Raw genomic sequence first — 21,967 nt, forward strand, 5'->3', positions numbered from 1 at the left:
TCCATGATTACAGCAACTAAGTAGAAATACAAATGTGCTCTGACTTTGGGTGATAATGATGTGTCAGTGAACTTTCATGAATTGTAACAAATGTATCACTGTTGTGGGGGAGGTTGCTAATGAGGGAGGCTGTTCACGTGGGGACTTGGGAATTCACTGTAACTTCTGCTCAATTTTGTTATCGATCTAAATATGCCTGGAAAAATAAAATCTATTCTTAAAAAGCATGCCTGTAGCCACGAAATTTTAAAAAGGAAAGAATTGCTATGATTGGATGACTAGGGTTGTGGATGATTTTTGGGGGGATAACAAATGACAGAGAAGCCTTAGACTGCACTTTTAGTGAATAGAAAATGTTTTGTCATTAATTGGCTTCCAAGACAACAGCGGAGCGCGTGCCCGCAGTTCACTGATGCACCGAGAACCACAGCAGGGAGCACACTGAGAGTGCGGGCACTGGCTGATGCTCTGGCCCTCACCTGGCCAGGGCAGCCTGGAGCTCCTCCTCTTTCTTGGCCAGCTGCATCTTGAGCTCAGCAATCTGAGCCTGCAGCTCGGCGATCTGGTCGCTGAGGTCCGTGGAGTCTCCCTCGAGCTTCCGGCGGGTCTTCTCCAGCTCCTGGCGCTGCTTCTCCTCTCTTCGCAGGCGCTCTGAGAAGGAAGAACGGAGAGTTGCGAACAGACCCCTCTGTGGCTACAGATCTGTCTTTGTCTTCAAATCTTACATAAAATGCCAAACATTTATTACAAAACATCTGTGCTGTTTAAATGATCATGATTCACACTCATACCCAACTCCTGGACGAAGGGAAAGAACGTCACCATAAGCTTCCAAGTCCTTGTCTCTCCAACCCCACCCACTGACCCTTCCTACCAAGGGAACTATTCCCCCAAAGTTCATGTTTACAGTTCCCTCATTTCCCTTTGAGGCTCCACCATGTCTGCCTCCCTAAAAATTATAACGTTTAGTCTCGCATGAATCTGAACTTACATTAGGGATGTGTCCTATATGAATTCTATGGAGACGGTACAGCGGGGCCAGAGTCCAATGGGCTTTACAACTCCTGTTATGACGTCACCTAGGTGATGTCCTTACTTTTCTGTGCCTCATCTGAGTAGTGAGGCTATAAGACAAGCTACTTCCTTAGGCTGTTGGGAGGCTCAAATGTGTTGGTATCTGAAAGCACCTGGAACCGTGCCTGTCCATAGTGTGCGCAGTAAGGGCTGGCGACTTTTATTCCTCATCTTACCTTTGTCGCTCAACATTAAAATCTTGAGATTTAGCAACTTAACTGTCACTGTAATCGATCCATTTGGACTTCTGTCTGTGTATTTCACCATGTGAACACACCACAACTTATCTGTCTATCCTACAGCTGATGGGCACTTGTAGGATAGAAGGGCACAGCCTCCAGCTGTGTGCCCTCCTGAGCCATGATGCTGGGAGCGTTCTTGCCCATGACTCCCAACGTACATGGACAAGTGGGATGGGTTGCAGGCAAAGCTTCAACCTCACTAGGCACTGGCAGATTGTTCTCCGAAACTGTCTACCAATTTATACTCCCACTGGCAGCGTGCGTGTGTTCTGACTGTTCTGTATCTTTGGCAACACTTGTTAGTGTCAAACTTCCACGTCTGCCAATCCAGCAGGCCTGCTGCTCCAAGATCTCCTGGATGATGGAGTCTTTCAGACTATTCCCAGGTGAAGAGATCTCAGTGTCAGGACATCTCTTCCCCTTGACAGCCTGAACACCTTAACCCAGGAGGGGGCAAGAAACCAAGCTGGGAAAATTCTCCTAGCGACCAGCCCAGATGGTTTCAGCCCTATGTCCACTGGGCACTGACAACTGCCCTGCACACCGGGCTGCCCCACATCTCCCCAGAGGGAGCAGTGGTTTCTGGCTGGAGCTCAGAGCCCCCCTGGTAGTCTGGGCTCCTCTTGCCCCCTGTTCCACTCCTCTCAAGGGGCAGGGGGACAAGGGGTCCCCAGACAGCACAGACCTGGGCTTGTGCCATCCTCCTAGCCACCACAGATCCCAGGGCACAGGGAGACGGAGGCATGATTTGTCTCCTTGCCCCACGTGAAGCAATGGCCTCTCGCGGTACCTGCCCGGCATCTTACAACACACACAGCGTGTCCATGCGCGTTACTTAGTTCAGTCCTCACCCTCACCCTTTCGCTGTGTCCCCTGAGAGGTAAGAGAAACTCAAGCTCACGGAGATTAATAGGTATAAGATGACACAGCTAGTAAGTGGCAGAGCCGCAGTCAAACCTAGAAGCTCCTAGGAAGTCTCAGAAGCTTGTGAAACGCATGGTGTGCAACACGAGAGAAACGCCAGAGCTCAATTTTCAACACTCATCACTTGGGGGAGCGTCCCTCCCAACCAGTGCCTGGAGGTCCAGACTCCACAGGGAGCGGGCGCTGACCCCCATGTCTCGAGGGCAGCAGCCGGATACCACAGACCCCAGCCTCGCCTGCACAGAGTGAGTGGGAGACCCGGCCAGCACTCCAGCTCCTGGCAGCGAGGCCCAGGCTGGGCCCCCGAGCAGGGGACACTCCAGAGATCCCGAGTCCGACCATTCCTGCCGCCACCCACTTACCCTCCAGGTCGGTGATCATTGCCTCGTGCTTGTTCTTGAGCTTGGCCAGGCTCTTAGATTTCTCCTCCTCTTCCATGAGGTTGGTGGTGAACTCGGCTATTCTGTCTTCCAGAAGCTTCTTCTCCTGGGGGGCGAGGGTGGGTCAGAGCTTAAAGTCAGTTGAGCACAGAACACCGTCAGCTCTCCTCAAGGCACGACTCGCCCAGACATTGAGGACTGAATGGCAGGGCAGGGCCTTAAACACCTGGTCAAGCTCATTAGGATTTCCTAGATCAAAGGAGTCATTGTGAAAGGTCACTAGCTCCCCTGCAATAGCTGGGTAAGCCTCCTTAGGACCCATAAAAGGGGGTGCCCAAGCCCTTCCTGGGCCTGCATCACCCCTTTCTGCTCAGGTGAGAAGAGCCGCCAGGTGACAGTGAGTGTCAGCGAGGGAATTCAGGGCAGGCAGGATGGCACCACCTTCTCCATGCCTTCGACCTCCCCCTTGCTCACCCCCCAAAGTGCCCCTGCTCTTCTCACTTCCTGCTTTGTGTGGCCACCAGTGGAGTCCTAATCCTACAGCGGCGGCCACACAGCCAGCGTAACTCCCCACACATCACAGGGTCCCAGGCAGCCGTCCTGCCCTGTCAACCTGGTCACCCCCATCCTCTGGAGATGGAGGTCAGCATCCTGATCTTGTCCCTCCTTCTCCTCTAACTTGATTCCCAGCTGTTATCTGTCGCCAGGCAGATGCTGACAGGGACCCCAGCCGCAGCCCTGAGCCTGGAGCCACTGCCCCAGCTGCTCGCCCCTGTGCCCCGACTGCCGGGCTGCCACCCCACCTTGGCCAGCTTGCAGTTCTGGTCCTCCAGGATGATCTGGTCCTCCTCCAGCTTCTTCAGCTTGGCTTCAGTGGTCACCTTCTCTAGCTGAAGTTTCTGCCGGGCTCCCTCCTCTTCCTCCAGCTGTTCCTCCAGCTCCTAACGGGAAGCCGGGGCGATGCCTGAGCAACTGGGATGCGGCCCGGCCCCCACGTGTGTGGTCATGTATTTAAAAGTGGGGTGCGGGGACAAGAACCCCAGTCTAATCGCGGGGTCACATGTTCCAAGGGGCCTGGTCCAGCAAGCATCCACCCTCCGCTCCTCAGACCAGCCAGAGCCAGGACGGAGGAGGGGAATTAAATTGGCTTCGACGCTCAGTGGGGCAGCGCTAACGGGCACCTAACACATAAGTGTCAGAAATAATCACCCAGGGAATTCCCAGGTGCTCCAGTGGTTAAGACTCCGAGCGCTTACTGCCGACGGGCCCGGGTTCAATCCCCGGTCAGGGAACTAAGATCCCACAAGCCGTGCGGCACTGCCGTAAAAAAAAAAAAAAAAAAAAAAGCCCCAAAGAGAACACGTCTCCAAGGCTGCCCCCGGGACAAAGGCTGTCCTCCCATGGCACTTGTGGCGCCCCTGCTCCCCACGCAGCCCACCCCCGGCCCCATGCCTGGGGTCTGGCCCTGCCCCTCCTCCGGGTACCTGGATGTTCTGCTGCATCTTCCTCTTCTCAGCCTGCAGGTGCTGGCAGCGGTCTTCCTCCTCCTCCACCCTGGCCTCCAGGTCATGGCAGATCTCTTCCAGCTCCTGCTTCTTGGCGGTCAGGCGGGCCCGGAGCTCCTCGGCCTCGGCACACAGTTCCGTTTCTGCCTGGAGCTGCTCCTGCAGCTGCAGCTTCTCAGCCATGAGCTGCGAGAACACATGGGAAATGTGAGCTCTTACGGCTGCCTCGGGCCACTTGTACCCACGGGAGAACTGGTCTCCAGTGCAGGCTCCTGCAGGGAGAGCCCTGCTGATGAGAGCAGCTTCCATCTCAGGATGCTTAAGCTGCCTTGCACAGTTAAACATCACGTCCACCGTCCCTCACCACCGCTCCGTGAGCTGTACATCAAGATCCCGAGGAAACAGGCTCAGAGAGGGGCTGGGCCTTGAACCCAACACTCATGAGCTTTCCATCCCATGGGGTAGCCTTCCTCCATCACGAAACCCCGAACAGGGTCTGCAGAGAAATTAACCAGGCATGCCTCGCCTACTGGTTGCCAGCAGGTGGCAGCACTGCCTGGGCAGAGCCCGCAGACACCCACCTGGGACTGGAGGGTCTCCATCTCTGAGAGCCTGCTCTCAGCGGCCAGCTGCTTCTCCCGCACCTTCACCAGCTCCTCCTCCTTGGCCATCATCTCCTCCTCCTGCCGGCTCACCTGCAGCAGCGGCTTGACCTAGGAGAGGAGATTGAGGAGGAAACATGCTCAGGGGAAGATGCCTGTCCAGGCTGAGAGCCGTGGGGCTTTCCCCTCACCTGTGGAAGCGCAAGCTCATGAGAGTGAGGGGCAGGTAGGATGCAGGGCAGAGGAGGTGCAAATGGGTACAATTTTTCTGGAAATCAATTTGGTACACTGTGTGCCACAGGGCTCTGACCCACTAATTACATTTCAGGGAAACTATCCCTATGCGTGCATGAGGATGTTCAGGACAGCATTGTTTAACAGTGAAAATTTCAGAGAAAGATAAACATCCACTGCTGGAAAAATAGTCAGATAAATTATGAAACATCTCTAGGGAACAGTATGCTGACTTTTTAAAAATGATGCTCATGAAGGAATTCTATTTTATTTATTTATTTATTTATTTATTTATTTTGCAGTACTCGGGCCTCTCACTGTTGTGGCCTCTCCTGTTGCGGAGCACAGGCTCCGGACGCACAGGCTCAGCAGCCATGGCTCACGGGCCTAGCTGCTCCACGGCATGTGTGATCTTCCTGGACCGGGGCACAAACCCGCATCCCCTGCATCGGCAGGCTGACTCTCAACCGCTGCGCCACCAGGGAAGCCCTCATGAAGGAATTTTAAATGCAAAATGCAAAGTACATGACTGTTTATACAAGTCAAAGCTCAGCTACGTAAGAATGCGTGTGGTTTACACAGCAGAGATTTACCGGGAGTGAAAAAAAATTTTTTTTAAAGCAGACTAAATATGGAAACATCTATTCAATATCGACGTTGGCACAAGGATGAAGGAATTATAGGTGAATTTTTATTTTCTTGTTTACCCTTTTGGTTAGTCTAACTTTTTGCAATTACCACAGATTACTTATCATAAACAAAAGCAGCCTGAACAACTTTAATAATTAACGAATTTTTTGTAAAGGCTAGGGAGGACCCATCCAGCTGGGTGCAGATTCTGACCTGCCCGTGGTTTCTGGGTGGGCAGCACTGTCGCCACGTGGAGCCGTGGTGGGCGGGCTGGGCCCTGACATCCCGGGAGCTGCCCTTGGAGCCGCCCTAGCCCAGCCTGAGAGCACCGTGGCCGTCCACGCCACACACATGCCCCGGCTCACACCCCTCTAGACCCCATGCGCAGGATCACCCCAGGCTCCTGTGCTGGGCAAAGTGCCAGCCCCAGGGCCTGAGCCCTGCAGGAGGCCAGCATGAGGCCTGCTCAAACCCCGTGTCACGCGGAGGCCCTTCCAGACCCACCTTGGTGAAGAGTCGCCACCACTGCCAGTTGCGCAGCTTGAGGTAGGCGGCACAGTTCCTCTGCAGGACCTTCATGGCCGTCAGCTGCTGCTGCCTCTTGGCGAAGGCCCTGTGGGGCGAGGGTCACAGTCAGCCCTCCAGGCGGGGGATGGCACACCTCCCTCCCGACAGTCCTGACCTCACTCGTGGAGGCTTTTCCGGAGGGACCGACCCCTGCCGGGGGCACCACGGAACAGACGTGGCGGGAAGGAGGTCGGCTTCGGGCTGAATCCTGTGGGTGACCTCACAGAGGGTGCCTGGGGCCGAGGTCACTCAGGGGCGAGTGAGGTCACCACAGATCCGAGTCAAGTGTGCGCCCTGGTCATCAAGTCCATGTATCGACAGCAGCTCCCCACCCTGGTGCCACCCACAATCTTGTCCCTTTGGTTTAGAGGGAGAACGTCAGCAGCTGATGTCCTACACAGGTCCATTTGTCCAAACACCACAAACTCATGCTGCGTCCCCCCAGCGCTCAGATCTCAGGCTGGAACAGACACCCCTGAGCACAGACACGGAGGGCTCAGGGGACAGATGTGCAGCTGCCCCACCCACCTTCCTGCAGCAAGTCAGCCCCTGACCCCCACTGGAGCTGCTCGGGACTCAAGGATGGCCTCCTCCTCTGGGAGCACGGCGTCCTCTGGGGACAGCCGGCTCTGGGTGTCATCCTTACATGAGGGACACAGGAAGGAATAGCGGTGGCAGGAGCTTTCGAGACGAGCAAATCCAAGCACAGTCACCCCTCCCACCAGCTCACTTTAAACCTCAGGCAGAAATCCAGGAAGCAGGGGGGCAGGGAAGGCCACGGGGGCCTCCCCGGGCGACACCTGACTGGCATCAGGGCGCCCAGGCCACCGCTTCCTCAGTGTCCTCCGCTACAGGAGAGCTGGGAGGGCCCGAGCGCGGGGCAGGCTGGGTGGGGTGGACGTCCCAGGACTCACTTTCTGGCCAGGTATCCCCTGCAGCAGGCCTGGAAGCCGATGATGACGTCCGTGATCTTCAGGTCCCGTTCCTCCTCCAGGTGAGCCAGCACGCCGGCCCGGAAGAAGACCTTGCTCTGGCCGATGCGGTACAGGTTGCTGTCGAGCTCCAGGGCTTTGATCTAGACGGAGGAGAGTTGGCCACTTACCCCTTGCCACCCCTGCGGAGCCCTGAAGCAAGGCCAAGGACGGGGGAGGGGCCTGGAGCCTGGGTCAGTCCTGGTGCTCTGCCGGTAGCCTTCTCCTGGTGCAGAGAAAGCGGGGCTGGGGCACGCTGGGGAGCAGGCAGGTGGGGGCCGGCATGGGGCAGGTAACAAGTCAGACTTGCAGAGAAGCACAGAATCTCGGCCCTGAAGGGACCCTGGAGGTCTCCTCTTCCTTCTCTGTGCCGCCCCACACACTGCAGTCACGCTCTACAAATGCCCAGTCAGGTCTCCCTCCAGGCGGAGGTGGCCAAGCATCATTGTTTTGTCCAAGCCCAGCACAGACTCCAGCTCAGGCCAGGATCAAATACTAACTAGATGACCCTAGGCCTTAACCTCTGTGAGCCCATATTTCCTCAGCTGTAAAACAGGAATAATGGTTTCTTTAATTAAAAGAAAAGTTAACAAACAAAGCAAATAATAGCACCTCCTTTCTAGGAGAGCCGTGGGAGTCAAACAAGAGAATGCACAGAAAGCACTAAGCACAGGGTCAAGCGTGTGACCAGTGCCAAATGGGCTTTAGCCGTCATTACCATTACCGGGCTGTTTTGGTACAGTAACAAGGCTCTCTTACTAAGCCCACTGGCAAGGGTCTGTCTGTCCAACTGTCTGCCTGGGAGAGAAGAGATTTAGAACAAACTCCAAGAGGCAGAGGCTTGAATAGGGTAAGTGGGATCTGGGGGCCTTGGTGTCCACGAACGACCCGGCAGGCCCGGAAGAGGCCCTGTGAAAAGGGCAGACCAGGGCAGGTGGAGCCATCGTGGGCCTTCCCCGGCCATTCCTGCTGCCTCTTGGCGAAGGCCCTGTGGGGCGAGGGTCACAGTCAGTGCCTCACCTCCCTCCCGGCATGAAGAGCCCAAGCTACCCATCTTCCCTGCAGAGCTGGACGGAGGGGACCTGCTTATGCCAGAAGTGGGGACACCCCTCACTGGCCAGCAGCTAACTCAGCCTCCGGAGAAACAGCAGCCCAGACACGAGCTGGAGGCACACCCTCCATCCTTCACGCCTCCTCTCTGCCAGGTGACAAGCATCGGAGAGCAGGGAGCTGTGTCTTCTCCCTCCTTTTCTAGCCCCCACCTCCCTGTCCCTTAATGTGCTGCTTTGCACAGAGCAGGTGTTGAATTTTTCTTCCCTTTTCTCTTTCCTCCCCCACCCCGAAGCCCAGCCCATCCTCTGCTGACTCTTTGGAAAGAACGCGAAGTAAAGCAAGCAAGAGGTGCTGGCTACTGACTCTGGCTGGACACAGCCCAGCGGGACGCCTGCCTGCAAAGCAGAAAAATGACTGAGTGGGTACAGCCTCAGCGTGGCCACTGGGTCACCACAGGGCCTTCATTCACTATGAAGAATCCAGTGCCCACTGCCCGTCAGGCACTGGTTCAGAGCTGGGGGAAAGAGAGGAAAGGTCCAGAAACTCAGACACCGGCGGCTTTGGGCTGGTCGTGGCGCCCTGGTGGCGAGCTGCCCCACCAACCACACTGCATGTGAAGATCGGAGGAGACGTGCGCAAGAAAGAACCAGAATGTGCCCAAAAGGAAGAGGCCATCTCACACCACAGCCTCGCCACGCTGCGGCTCTGGCCTCCTCCCCCCAACCTGGCTCCCACACGCTGTCCTGACCCCACCAAGGGCTAAGGGGGCTGCCACTCAGGGCACCTGGCAGAGTCAGAACTGGCTTGTTGGAGGAACAAGAGAGCACAGTGCCAATGGATCCAAAGGACCCCGTCCAGTCACAGAGGCGCTGGCCACGTGGATGCCCAGCAGCCACAGGTCACCCAACACAGGAGGCGGGGACGGCAGCTCAACTCACCATGAGCACACACGCCTGCTTCCCATCCATGAAGCCCTTAGGAATGGAATTTGGTGTCAGGATCTCGTATCTGAGGAAGAAAAGGGCAGCCAGGTCAGGTTAGCCCTAGCTTGGATTCCATGTGGCCTGGAATATCCGTGAGAGATTAGGGTCGTCCCTGTGGTGTAGCAGACATAGAATTCTTTCCACAGAGTCTCCTAAGGAAAGGGGACATTCGGTGAATCCCGCCCTGCTCTTTCCTTAGGCTAAATGGCACAAGGAAGGCCTGGTGCTTTCCAGAAAGCGAATGGAAACTCACATCGGGCTGTTTCATTCACTCAAGGGTGAGTTTTGCAGTGGGCTTACTAACAGCTAATCACCCAGCATCCGTGTCTGTAACCCCAGAAGGCCACGCCTACCTCTTCACTGAGATGCTGCAGGGAACCACCAATCAACGGGGTGGTCCAAGAAATTAAACTCAGGGCTGCATCAAGACAGCAACTGGCACTAAACACAGTCATTAAGCAAAGAAGCCGGGGTCACTACTGTCCCCCTCTGCACACAAAGCAGACTTCCATTTCCATCAAGTTCTTTTAATACCCAAGGCTCCTTCTGATCCTCCTTTCATTTCTTTTCAGAGCTCCTCTAACTGTAGCAAACAGCACCAGGCTCCCAAAGTGACTAGGAGTGAAAGCCAACAAGATAACTTTTGTTTCAGAAACAAAACAGAGAAATCCCTCCTCACGTGGACGGTGGCACAGAGAACCGTGGGAGGAGCCGGCCGGAACTCAACTCAATGTGGACGAGGATACGGCTGCCCTACTGGAGGTCCCTGCTGGGAAGCAGCCGGCCCTGGGCCCTGCTCACCTCTGCCGGAACTCCTGGAAGACCACGCGGTTGGGGAAGCCCTGGCGGCAGATTCGGATGCCCTCGAGAACCCCGTTGCAGCGCAGCTGGTCCAGCACCAGATGGGGGTCCAGCTTGCCAGCCTAGGGAAGAAAATACATGCACCTGCTCTTACTTCTGTGCCCAGGAATTGATAGAGAGAGGGGTGGCCCCCTCTACATGAAACAGGGCAAAAGCCCCCAAGGGAGTTGGGAGTCGCTGCCGCCCACAGGTTTTGATGGCCCAGTTAATTACGTGATCCAGGTCCTGTAGAGGCAGAAACACAGGCTACGAGGGCAGCTTATCCCCTAAGGGTGCCTGAGCCACCCCACCGGGGAACTTAACCGAGGCCGCTGTGTGCAGCGGGGGACAGAGTTTCTGCACAGGGAGACAGACAAGGGCGGAGTGGCCCGCACTTGTGCCCAGACCGCGCCACGCCCCCGAGTGGCCGCACCTTCTTCTCGTGGTTGGGGATGATGCAGCGGACGAAGTTGGGGTTGGTGTTCCTCAGTGTGGCCATGAGCTTGGCCAGCTGCTCCTTGTACAGCTGTCCCACCGTGCGGAACATGCCCTTGCGTGTCTTGAAGGCCCCTGGCAGTGCCGTCTCCGACATGCCGGCCACCTGGTCCAGGCCAATAATGCGGTCCACTGCAGAGAGCACGCAGAAGCGCGTGAGGACCCAGCGGTCCAGGTGGGGACGTAGGGGCGGGAAAGACAGACAGACAATCTGCACAGAAAGAGAGGAGACTACGGAACAGCAGACTGTTTCTACTTGGAGTCTACACAGCAGGCTAAAGTCATCTCCAAATGTTGAGCGAAGGTGGCCTTGTGAGCAAGGAGCAGAAAGCAGGAAAGGGTTTGGAAAGAGCGCAGAGCACTGAGGGGAGCAGCACGCCCGGGAAGGCTAACTCCACGTCCACAGCACTTATCTCAGCCACGCTGGAAAGCTCCTAACCCAGAGACACGACAGAGATGATACTGAGAGATTAGGATTGACGTTTATACACTGCCATGTGTAAAACAGATAGCTAGTGGGAACCTGCTATAAAGCACAGGAAGCTCAGCTCAGTGCTCGGTGATGATCTAGATGGGGGGGATGTGTGTGTGTTGGGGGGGGATGGGGGTGGGAGGGAGGACATATAGGTGTACATACAGCTAATTCACTTCATTGTACAGCAGAAACTAACATAACATTGTAAAGCAATTATACTCCAAAAAAAAAAACCAGAATCCCCTTTCACAGTAGCTGCGATTCAGATAAGTTGATAGGAGCTGTGTAGCCTTTTGGTGAGTGTCATGATGGCTGGTAAATAACAACCCTTTGCTATGAGAATAACTGGAAAAACAAACAAACAAACAAAAAAAACCAGACCTAATAATGCATTTTGGAGTGGCGAGCCAAGCTCGTCCACTTGCCTGGCTCTGAGGAGGTATTCAACCTGACTTACAGGAATCCTGTAGTCCTCGGATCCCAGACGAAATGAAAAACTCAGCATCCTGAATTCACGTTGACCTTTACCCGAGAGCACTGGGCTAGGAGTCAGAAGGCAGGAGCTCTAAAGCTACTCTGCCATCGCCTGCAGGACTCTGGATGCATCCCTCTCTGTCTGCAACGGCCCCACGCAGGGCTCTCTACATCAGGGACCTAGTGCAGCAGGAATGGTGTCGGAGCAGAGAGTTCCAGACAACCACTTCTGCCAGTGACTATCCCTTCTCCCTCTTGTCTGCCTTGGTCTCCAAGCTCAGTGGTCTTTATCATCTAAGCCCATCCTCCAAGGAAGAAGCCCTCATCACCGTGGCTCCCGCCCAGAACAATGAAATGAACTGCTTCCTCCCAGGCAAAAACAAAACAACGAACAAACCCAACCTAAGTGGCCGGTGATTTGAGGCCAGTCTTAAGCAAGAGCCAATGTTAAATTTGAAAGCTTCCCTTGCTGGCTGCAAAAGCTAAGAATTCCGTGACAAACTCGGTTTCCTATTCCTCTGTGGCCAGATCTCTTATTTTTTTGAAGGCAACACAAAGGACTGTTGCTCAAGAGGGAAGCCGGGAGTGAGGATGGACCCGATGAACCCCCTCAATTAAAACAGGAAGCATCTGGACCTCATGCAGCCACTGCAGGGCCCCCCTGGCCACCAAAGGTGTCCTGGGAGTGGGTGGCTTGTGAAGGCCACTCAGGTTGCCCAGTGTGAGGTCAAATAAACCCCGTAACAACTCGCCGTTTCATGTGAGTGTGCCCTGCCCCCGGAAGGCCTGGCCCAGGAAGAGCAGGTGACTGCTGCGTACACACACAGGTGCACGCACGCACAGACACGCGAACACATAACAGCAGTGCCCACAGCGCCTCGTGCTGAGACATGGCAGCCATCCAATCAATGGGCCGCCGCCTTCACGAGCGGGAGTTCTGAAGGGGATATAGATTGTAAAATGATTTTTTTTTCCTTTTAAGATCTGACAAGAAGTGTCAATATCAAAACTCGGCCCTGATGTGCCTGGTTTTCCACCGGAGGCCTGGAGGTGATGGGGAGGGGGAAGGGGCCTCCCCACAAGCCCAGGGCCGAGACCAGGGAAGGGGCACAGTCAGGCAGGAGCAGCCATGGCAGAGAAAGCTCAGCAGAAGCGCTCGTCACGCAGCCCTGGATGCACCACACGGACGGACGCCGCACCGGGCAGCCAGTCACCTGGTTCTAGGAGGAGGAGGGCAGGAAAACGCTGGTAGAAATAGGCTCTTAGGGTGCTCTGAATCTCTGCAACAGAGAGGTTAAAGCAAAACCCAGGCAGAAGGGAGGAGAGACCAGCGGAGACAAGGAAAAGAACGACTTCCAGAGCTACCAGCTGCCGGGGAGAAGCAGGGAGGCAGTAAGGAGTGGGACGGGAACCTGGGCACCGGGCGCGGGGCCATCACGTGACCCCCCCCGCGCTAGAAAGGGCTTGTCTGTGGCCGCGGAGCCTAGGGAAGCCTCTGCCCAAGAGCAAGTGGCTGCGTAGCATGTTCAAGGATGCTCGGGGCTCAAGGACAGGGTGACCGTAAGGGTTGGAGGAGCCCAGGCTCCCGGGTGCTAAGCGGCCACAAACCCACACCAGTCCATGTCCTGGGCTTGGCCCGCTGCCGTGGAGGGAAGAGGCCCAACCGGGGGCACCGGGAGGCGGGGTGAGGGCCAAGGGCGTACCATCCTTCCACAGCTCCGAGACGAACTTGTCGGAGGACTGGTGCAGCAGCGTGGCGATGTTGTCGTTCAGCGGGTCCATATTCTTCATCAGCCACTCGTCAGCTTTGTAATCCACCTGCAAGACGGGACCCCAGGTCACGGGCTGCTTGGGGGACATCGGCGCGCACAGCCTCTCCGATGACCAGCCGACCCCACAGGCGGAAACATTAAAAACCGTGAACCCTCGGCCCGGCATTTGCATCCCCAAGAAGGAAATGATGAGTGGCCAGGGCGGAGGCGTCCGTGAGATGTTCTCTGCGGAGTCATGCAGAAGGCAAAAAATTTAAGCCATGCGAACCCCAAGCAAACGGTTATAGTTACACCACGGAATATTCTGTTTTTAATTTTTTTAAGGTAACATGAACAATAAAGAAAAAATCCTGAAAGGACGTTAACCAAAATGTGGTAATATTTCTTTTTAGTAACAGGCAAGTAATTTTTACTTTTTCTTTGTCATTTCAGGACACCCAGGTTTTCCTGGATATGCATTATTCTTCTCTCTTTTTTTTAAAATTTATTTATTTTATTTTTGGCCGAGTTGCGTCTTCGTTGCTGCGCGCGGGCTTTCTCTAGTTGCAGCACGCCAGCTTCTCATTGCGGTGGCTTCTCTTGTTGCGAAGCATGGGCTCTAGGTACGTGGGCTTCAGTAGTTGCAGCACATGGGCTCAGTAATTGTGGCTCCCGGGCTCTAGAGCGCAGGCTCAGTAGTTGTGGCACACGGGCTTAGCTGCTCCGCGGCATGTGGGATCTTCCCAGACCAGGGCTCGAACCCGTGTCCCCTGCATTGGCAGGCGGATTCTTAACCACTGTGCCACCAGGGAAGCCCTATATTCTTATCTTTTTTGAAATATGTCCTTAATAACAAGAGTAGTACAACATTATATATTCTAACAATACAAACAGAGCGGGAAGCCGCTGCAACCCCTGCCCTAAACCACACAGCAGTAACCGCCGCTCTCAGCCTGTGGTCCCCTCCTGGCCCCTTTCGACAGGTTTCCACACACACACTGTTATTGATGACAAGGTACAGGATGGTGGCTTCTTTCTCCCTAGGGGCAGAGTTACCTCCTGGGAGACGACAAACCTTGGAGCTGAGTGTCTTGGCCGTCTGTCTCCCTGGGCACAGGCAGCGTCCTTGTCCTTTTAGCTGCTGTAGTGCAGCCCAGGCGAGGATGCACACGGCCAGTTTCACCATTCAGGCCCCTCGTGGGCTTCTGGGTGTACCCAATTTTTGCATCACAGACAACAGTGCAACAAAAGCCCTCCTGCATTTCTAACAGGGGTGGAAGTGGAAACGGGCTTTAGGCGCCATTACCTTAGGTAACGAGAAAACAGAAGTTTTTTAAACAGGGAGTTTAAAAACTTCCCTGGCGGTTCAGTGGTTAGGACTCGGCACTTTCACTGCTGTGGGCCCGGGTTGGATCCCTGGTTGGAGAATTAAGATCTTGCAAGCCGCACGGCACAGCCCCCCAAAATAAATAAATAAATCTCATCACACACCCGAGTGTAACCAATAGTTAGATACTCCATGCAAGCAACACAATTTGCTGAGAAAACCCAGCTTTAGTCTAAGCACGGACCTCTGCAGACTCAGGACATCCCTGTTCAGTTAGGTTCAAGCCACAGGAACAAGCCAGCTGAAGGATGTGTGCCAGCTGGTGTGAAGGCAGCTCTGCCACTTACTGGCCGGTGGCCTTGGCAATAACAAAGCCATCATCTACGGGTGTGGCCCTCACCCAGGGGACTGTGCCACCTACATGTGGCAGATGTTCTGGGATGTCTGGAGACATTTCTGGTTTGGCAAGTAGGGAGGGCGCTGCTGACCTCTGGTGGGGAGAAGCTAGGGATGCTGCTAAACATCCTACAACACACAGCACGGGCCCCGACCACAAAGGCTGACCCGGCCCCTGAGTGGGCAGTGTGGAGGCTGAGAGGCCCTGCCCCAGAGCACTGACTGCCCACTCTGGGCTCACAGGCTCCTTTAATCCATGTTACCCAGTTCAGTGGTGGTCATCCCCACTTTCCATGTGAATCAACCAAGGCTCAGAGAAGTGAGGTAACCAGCCCAAAGTCACACAGGGGCAGAGCTCTAATACAGACTCCACGGCCTACGCCTTTAGCACAAATCTCATTTCCGCACCTGGAAAATGCACTTAATAATAATACACAACAGGACACCAGCCTGAGCACCTTACAGGATTGCCGCAAGCTTCTAACAAAATGGAACATGTGATGGTGCTTGGCGAGGTGGGGGAGTCCCCTGAACGCTGAAGGCACCAGGCACATTATCGGACGAGTCACGGGACAAGAGTACTGCGCCCCGCCCCACACCTCGGGGCTCCCGGTCTTAGAATCGCCTCTAAGTCTCCTACGAAGGTCCGGCCGACACCTTCCTGTGTGTGCGCTCCTCACCTTGCCAGCGTAGTGGATGATGCAGAAATCAGCTTTGTCCTTCAGCTGCTTGGGCTTCTGGAACTTGGGGTGGGTGCCCTGCTCCTGCACCACCTTCTCCACGAAACTCTTGTCCGTGGCTTTGGGGAACCAGCACTCCTCGTCCAGCAGGGCCAGGATGCCTGGGGGGCCTGCCTGGAGGGAGCACAGCATCGCACAGGTGAGCTCGACCTGGAAACCCACCCATTCCTGCCCTCGTAAGAAGCCAAAGCCCAGAATCTCTCCAGAAGGTAGGTAGTGCTTCCCCGCAGGGAGGAAAAAAAAAAAAACAGAAGAAGAAGAAGGAGAAGAAGAGGCACTACCGAAAGCACTCAATTTAAGAGCTCTAACTCAAAAGAAACTTCTGGGGTCTAGGCTACAGCTGACACACCTTAATAAAATGATGCATCAGAAGGGTTCTCCAATGAGTGCACTGGAAATCCCTTGGCGGGCTTGATGGGCCAAGCAGACCCCCGGCCCACGTCCAGAGGCTGCCCCCAGCACATGCCCCGGCCCGACTCCCTCCGCATCCCCTCCCCTGCCCTCCATGTTCGCACAGCTACATGGTGACAGGTGACACTTAGGACAAGCCTCCCGAGGAAGAGGAAGCACCCCAGAGCCCCAAGAGCCTTCTGTACACTGAGCTTATAAAACGAGAGCAGACTCAGACATCGTGGGGACTGGCTGACAGGCCTGGGAGCCACATGGGTTCTTGTTTGTTAGAAAATGCAACTGATTAAAAAAAAAACTCATTGCAAAAGCAAATCGTTTCATGTCAGAATTCTGGGTAGTTCCAGCCCCAGAAGGGCAGAGCGAAGAGGGTGGGGGTGAAGCCCCCCCGCAGGTGTGGCTCTTACTGGCTTCTCGATGAGGTCGATGCAGGGCTGCAGGTCGAGGCCGAAGTCGATGAAGTTCCACTCGATGCCCTCGCGCTGGTATTCCTCCTGCTCCAGGATGAACATGGTGTGGTTGAAGAGCTGCTGCAGCTTCTCATTGGTGTAGTTGATGCATAGCTGCTCGAAGGAGTTCAGCTGCAAGAGGGAGACAGGGTCACAGAGATGCCCACCCTCCCGCTACACGGCCTGCAAGTCCCTTGGCAAGGAAGGGGATGGGTGTTGGGGAAGAACCTCCTGGGGCCCCTCCATGCCGCCCCCTGTGGGCCTCCCTTCCTCACACCCAGCAGCAGGGGCTGCACTGCTGGGGCCCATGGACTTCGCCAGCAGCCTGGTGAAGTCCCTTATATCAGGATAAAGTTTTTAAACGCATAAAATAGATTCTAAAAGAAAGAAGTTATGTTGAAATGTAATTATCAAAATATTGTGACATAGGAATACACGGTGCTCCTTCATTAAAAAGCACAAGCCATGGGCTTAATAACTTCCAGAATTTTGAAGGAGAGATGAACGTTAATGATGTTATATCTCTTCAGTGACTGTTGTGACGTGAAAATGTCTGATATCTAGTGGTGACAGATCCAACCACTGTTAATGCAACTGAGGTCTGCACACTCTGCTCATGCCACAATTCAAAAAACTGCATCATTTCAATGAAAAGTTAGTAAAAATAAAGAGGTGATTTTTTTTCTCCACCCACATTCGTGGTTCCTCTGAAATCTGCCATGGACCCCAGGTTAAGAACCTCTGCTGATCTACTTTATCAGTTTTTCCTGCCTGAAGTCTTTATGGGCAGGGACAATATCTTGTCACAACGCTAATAATATTTGAGAATACATAAACAATAAATCAACAGAAAGCCCTTGTCCATGAGGCCTCCCAGAACCCCATCCAGAAGGTATCATTCTTGCCAGCATTTCTGGTTGGCAAAGGGCATCTTTTTTTTTTTTTTAAGTTTTGAATTTTATTTTATTTATTTTTTTATGCAGCAGGTTCTTATTAGTTATCCACTTTATTCATATTAGTGTATATATGTCAATCCCAATCTCCCAATTCACCCCACAGGGCATCTTGTTTAAGCTTAAAATACACCCAACCGGTGTCTTGTGTCTCCACACAAGCAAGGAGGTGGCCAGCTCGCATTGCTGTGGGGCTATGGGAGAAAGGATCCCAGCCCCAGGAGAAGGCAGCCCAGAGGCTCAGGAGGCGGGAGGGGGCAAAAGGGAGAAGCTCACATCGAAGATTTCGAAGCCGGCGATATCCAGGATCCCGATGAACGAGGCGCCCTGCCTCTTGGTCTTGTCCAGAGCCTTGTTGATGCGCAGGACCAGCCAGCGGAACATGCGCTCATAGGTGGCCTTGGCCAAGGCCTCAATGGCAAAGTCAGCCTGGTCGGGGGGACACCCGGGGGGGCAGGGAGTCAGATACAGGAAGCCTTTAAGTCCTCATTCCCTTTGCCCCAATAATGTCACCTGTGGGCCACTCCCCCCAAAGAGAAACAGCCCTAAGGATGGAAAAAAAGCTTCATGCACAAATACGTTCACTGTGGTGTTATCTATAATGAAGGAAGCTGCAATAACCTAAATATCCAACAATACAGGCAGAGTGAACTTAGACATCTGCAAAGACCTTTTTAAAATAAATGGAGACGAACTGAAGTAGCTACAGAAGAAATGACAAGATGTCTGAGATTTGCTTCAAGTTACACAATTAGGGGTGCAGGGTGACCAGATGAACCAGGAACCAAGCTTGGCCATGAGTCAGTGACTCCTGAAGACGCCTGTGTGATGGGCACATGGGCTCCCTGCGCTATTCTCCACTTTATTGTGCAAATGTTCAAGAAGTTCCGTAACGAAAAGCCAAGGTGACAACTACGTTTAAAAAAGAAAGAAGGAAAAGGCCTTGCAGGAAGGAAAAAGCTGCCCAATAAGCGTCACTGGGTAGGACTGGGGCAATTTTTTTCCTTTTCTAGACTTTTTTTTTTTTTTTGCGGTACGTGAGCCCCTCACCGCAGTGGCTTCTCCCGTTGTGGAGCACAGGCTCCGGACGCACAGGCTCAGCGGCCATGGCTCACAGGCCCAGCCACTCCACGGCATGTGGGATTCTCCCGGACCGCAGCACGAACCCGTGTCCCCTGCATCAGCAGGCGGACTCCCAACCACTGCGCACCAGGGAAGCCCTAGACTTTTTTGATTATTCTGAATCTTAAGTGTTCATGTAGTATTTTCATAATGAAAAAATTAAGCTTCTTTAATTATCAGGGAAATGAACAGTTGGTTATAATCATGCCCGCTGTCTTCTGAAAACAGCTTTGGAGGGAGGGTTTTGCCCAGAATCAGCTGTCAGCCACCAGTGGGAGGCCCGGTGGATGGCCCCCCTTTGGAAAAAGAACTAATCAACGTGAATTCAAAGTAATTTTGAGAGACGGGAGAAGCAGCAGCCCAAAACCACCCAGCGCCAGGGCCATGAGAGAAACTAGAAACCACCCACAGGGGCCCTGCGGGCAGGGACTCAGGTCCTGGGCGGCGGGCACGTGCGAGTGGCACAGACCCCTGCCCGGCTCTCGCCACGTGCGGCAGGACAGCCCGTGGGGGACAGACAGCCCTGAGGCCTGGGCTCCAAGAATGGCAGGTGCCGCTGCCCTGGCACCAGGAGAGTTGTGCTACAGAAACACTCCGGGCTTGCTTCGCTTTACCCTGGAACAGGATCCTGCCTCCTCGCCCACCAGTCAGCTCAACATTGCCTCCAGGGAAAAGGCACACGGCAGCCCAGAGTTTCCACCGAGGGTGGCCCTCCCTAGGCGGGGGCCTTGGCCATGTTCCTGGACGCTGGGCCCAGCTTCCTTGTGCTCTCAGTGGGGGTAACACCACCTGCTCTCCGCGGTGCTGTGAGGACCCAGTGAGGGACCCAGGTGACAGCACCGAACCCTGAGGATGCTGCAGCGCAGGCCTCAACGTGGCCACTGCGGCGGCCTGACCCCGGCCAGAGGGCTCACCTGCTCCTTCGTCTGAGCCTTCTGGACGTAGTCCCGTCCCACCTTGATGCGAGGGGTGAGGATTCCTCTGGTGAAGTCGGTCACGTTGATACCCAACAGGTGGGACACTTTTTGGGCAGCTGATGTTTTTCAAAGAGTAAGGAGGGAAGGGGTAAAAGGCTTGAATTCAACCCAAGGGCACAGGTCCCTCTGCTCAACCTGGGAAAGTTGTGGTTACTGGGCCATCGTTACCGGACAGCCAGCCCGGACCCCGGCCCTTCCCCCATGGCACACGGAGCAGCCAGCTCTCCCCTCAGGCCGGCAGCGCGGGTCCTAACCGGGGACCTGGCATCCGTACCTCCGCACACCCCTGGCCACATCCTGAGTGTGAAAGAGGGTCCTACCCACAAACAGGACTGACTCGAGGCAGCGCTGCCCCAGACACAGGGGACGGAACAGGACAATCCACACGCGCATGGGTTAAATGTTTTTAAGAGCCCCTAAGAAGCACGTGTTAAGGCTAACGTAAACGAGTCACCTGCAACGACCCAAGGGACTAGCAGTGACCAAGGAGCCGGGGTGACAACACTGTTTCATGTCCTCACGAGTTCACATGCAAGGCAAGTGACAGGAGAAATGACTGTTTTACAGAGACAACCGGTCTGGTCTCAGAACAAATGAGGGGAAATGCTGGGCCATAGATTGTGGGTTTTCTAACTCATTCTGATGCTTACTCTGTGAAGAAGCAGCAGGGTTGCGTTCATGTGTGTTTCACAAAAAATACAGAGTGACGGGCAGCCACGAACACACACGCAACAAAAAAGACAGGAGTGTCTGGAGTTTCTCCAAGACTCTTTCTCCTAAGTCAGCGCGAGCCCAGGCACCTGCCCCTCTACTTCAGGTGAGGGGCCCACAGGGTCACCTGTGTTGTCGGGCATGGATGCCTGGTCGGTGTTACGCTCCTTCTTGAAGACGATGTTGCCGAGCTGGAGGACCCCCGAGATGACCCGCAGCAAGCCTTCACGTGCAATCAAAGGCAGGTCAGAACCAGGCGGGGGGTGGAATAAGCCCGAGTGGGGTGTCTCCCCCCTGAGGCCCTCAGGCAAGACGAGCCATGTGGGGGGCACCAGGCCTCGGCCTAAAGCGTGTCTCCAGGGCCTCTGGCCGACCTCAGCTTAGATACAAGCTCTGTTGACATTCCCGACATCTCCCAGTCCGGACCAAGGATGTGCCTCTACCCAGGGGCACGTGGTCTATTTTTATAAAGTTTTATTGGAACACAGCCACGCCCGTCCATTCACATTCTATCTGTGGAGCAAAGGTGACTGACCCCAACGCTAGAGGATGGGGTGCAGTCTCTCCATCCCCCAATCTTCCTAAAATAAAGCCTTCAGCCCCTCCGCACCCTCCCTCTAGAGAAACGAGAAGATACAGGCAAGCTGCACACTGTATTCACTCTGAGCTTCACCAGCACAGAGACCCCAGCCAAGCCCCTTCCACACTCGCCCTGGACAAGGCAGGACTAATCCACTTTTAGCAAATGGCAAGAACACGAGGGGTGGACCCAGACCCTGGGCAGTTAGTAGCCTGTCCTTTGTTCCCCCGTGTCCCCAGGCAATACGACCGGGAAGAAATAATCCTGAGCCTCAAATCTGAGGGACCGCCTACCACACACTCAAGGCCTTCCTCCCGGCCGTTACAGACTCCCTAAGGGCCAGCGCCAGCAGGAAGTGCTCCCCAGGCTCCCCCAGGAGGACCAGCCCTCACCCATCTGCTCCTCCTCTGGGATGCCCATGATCCGCATGGCCTCCATGGTCTCGTGGAACATGTCCTTGTCCTGCTGCCCGGGGATGGTGACGTGCCCGTTGGACAGGAAGCGGTATTTGTTGTATGGCTCCAGCAGGAGATCAGCTGTGGGGGGCAGAGGGCAAGGTTTCGTGAAGGTCAGGAGGTGCTGGAACCAGAGGCTCCAGTCAACACCGTGACCTCAAAGGTGTGGGAGACCGGGGAGCGCCCTGAAATACCCCAGAAACCGCGGAGTGGCCGGAAAGGCCGACTCTCCCCAGCGTGTGAGATGGGCACGCACATAGCCCGCCCCCCGCCCCGAGAGCACTGGGGCCCCCGAGGTCCACAGCTGCACAGGGACCTGCCAGGCTTCCTGTGGCGTGGTCGGAAACAGAGGCCAAGCCCTCAGCCGGCCCAGGAACGGAAGTCACGCTCCTCTGGCCCACCCAAAGGCCGAGGTTTCATTTCCTAACTGCGGTGTGTGGCCCGACAGCAGGGGAGCCCCCGTGTCAGGCTGTGGGCCCACCACTCACTCTTGAGGTGCTCCCCAGCCCCAGAGAGCAGGTAGTAGAAGATGTGGAAGGTTCGCTCTTCCTTGGCCTGGCGGATGGCACGAGATTTCTCCAGGAGGTCTTTGCAAACATTAAGGAATCCTGCTCGCTGGAGAGGAGGCAGCCAGACCTCCAAATGCCCC

The 21,967-nt window shown here is 55.0% G+C and overlaps 1 protein-coding gene across 1 annotated transcript in view; it reads right to left on the reverse strand.

Moving 5' to 3' along the window:
- MYH9 (myosin heavy chain 9) overlaps positions 1 to 21,967 on the reverse strand; it is a 93,138-nt gene that overhangs the window by 14,307 nt on the left and 56,864 nt on the right. Inside the window, exons 8-25 of the mRNA XM_082636140.1 lie at positions 21,807 to 21,905; positions 21,256 to 21,399; positions 20,411 to 20,506; positions 19,510 to 19,628; positions 17,750 to 17,902; positions 16,479 to 16,652; positions 15,604 to 15,777; positions 13,153 to 13,267; positions 10,439 to 10,632; positions 9,967 to 10,088; positions 9,121 to 9,190; positions 7,073 to 7,233; positions 6,096 to 6,204; positions 4,707 to 4,838; positions 4,105 to 4,311; positions 3,424 to 3,561; positions 2,603 to 2,726; positions 480 to 651 (exon numbers count right to left, since the gene is read on the reverse strand). Of these exons, the coding sequence (XP_082492266.1) occupies positions 480 to 651; positions 2,603 to 2,726; positions 3,424 to 3,561; positions 4,105 to 4,311; positions 4,707 to 4,838; positions 6,096 to 6,204; positions 7,073 to 7,233; positions 9,121 to 9,190; positions 9,967 to 10,088; positions 10,439 to 10,632; positions 13,153 to 13,267; positions 15,604 to 15,777; positions 16,479 to 16,652; positions 17,750 to 17,902; positions 19,510 to 19,628; positions 20,411 to 20,506; positions 21,256 to 21,399; positions 21,807 to 21,905 (2,503 nt within the window). The remainder of the gene's footprint in view (positions 1 to 479; positions 652 to 2,602; positions 2,727 to 3,423; positions 3,562 to 4,104; positions 4,312 to 4,706; positions 4,839 to 6,095; positions 6,205 to 7,072; positions 7,234 to 9,120; positions 9,191 to 9,966; positions 10,089 to 10,438; positions 10,633 to 13,152; positions 13,268 to 15,603; positions 15,778 to 16,478; positions 16,653 to 17,749; positions 17,903 to 19,509; positions 19,629 to 20,410; positions 20,507 to 21,255; positions 21,400 to 21,806; positions 21,906 to 21,967) is intronic.

The sequence above is a fragment of the Mesoplodon mirus genome (genome assembly GCF_964341445.2).
Source record: "Mesoplodon mirus genome assembly, chromosome: 11".
In the NCBI taxonomy this organism is placed as follows: Eukaryota; Metazoa; Chordata; class Mammalia; order Artiodactyla; family Ziphiidae; genus Mesoplodon; species Mesoplodon mirus.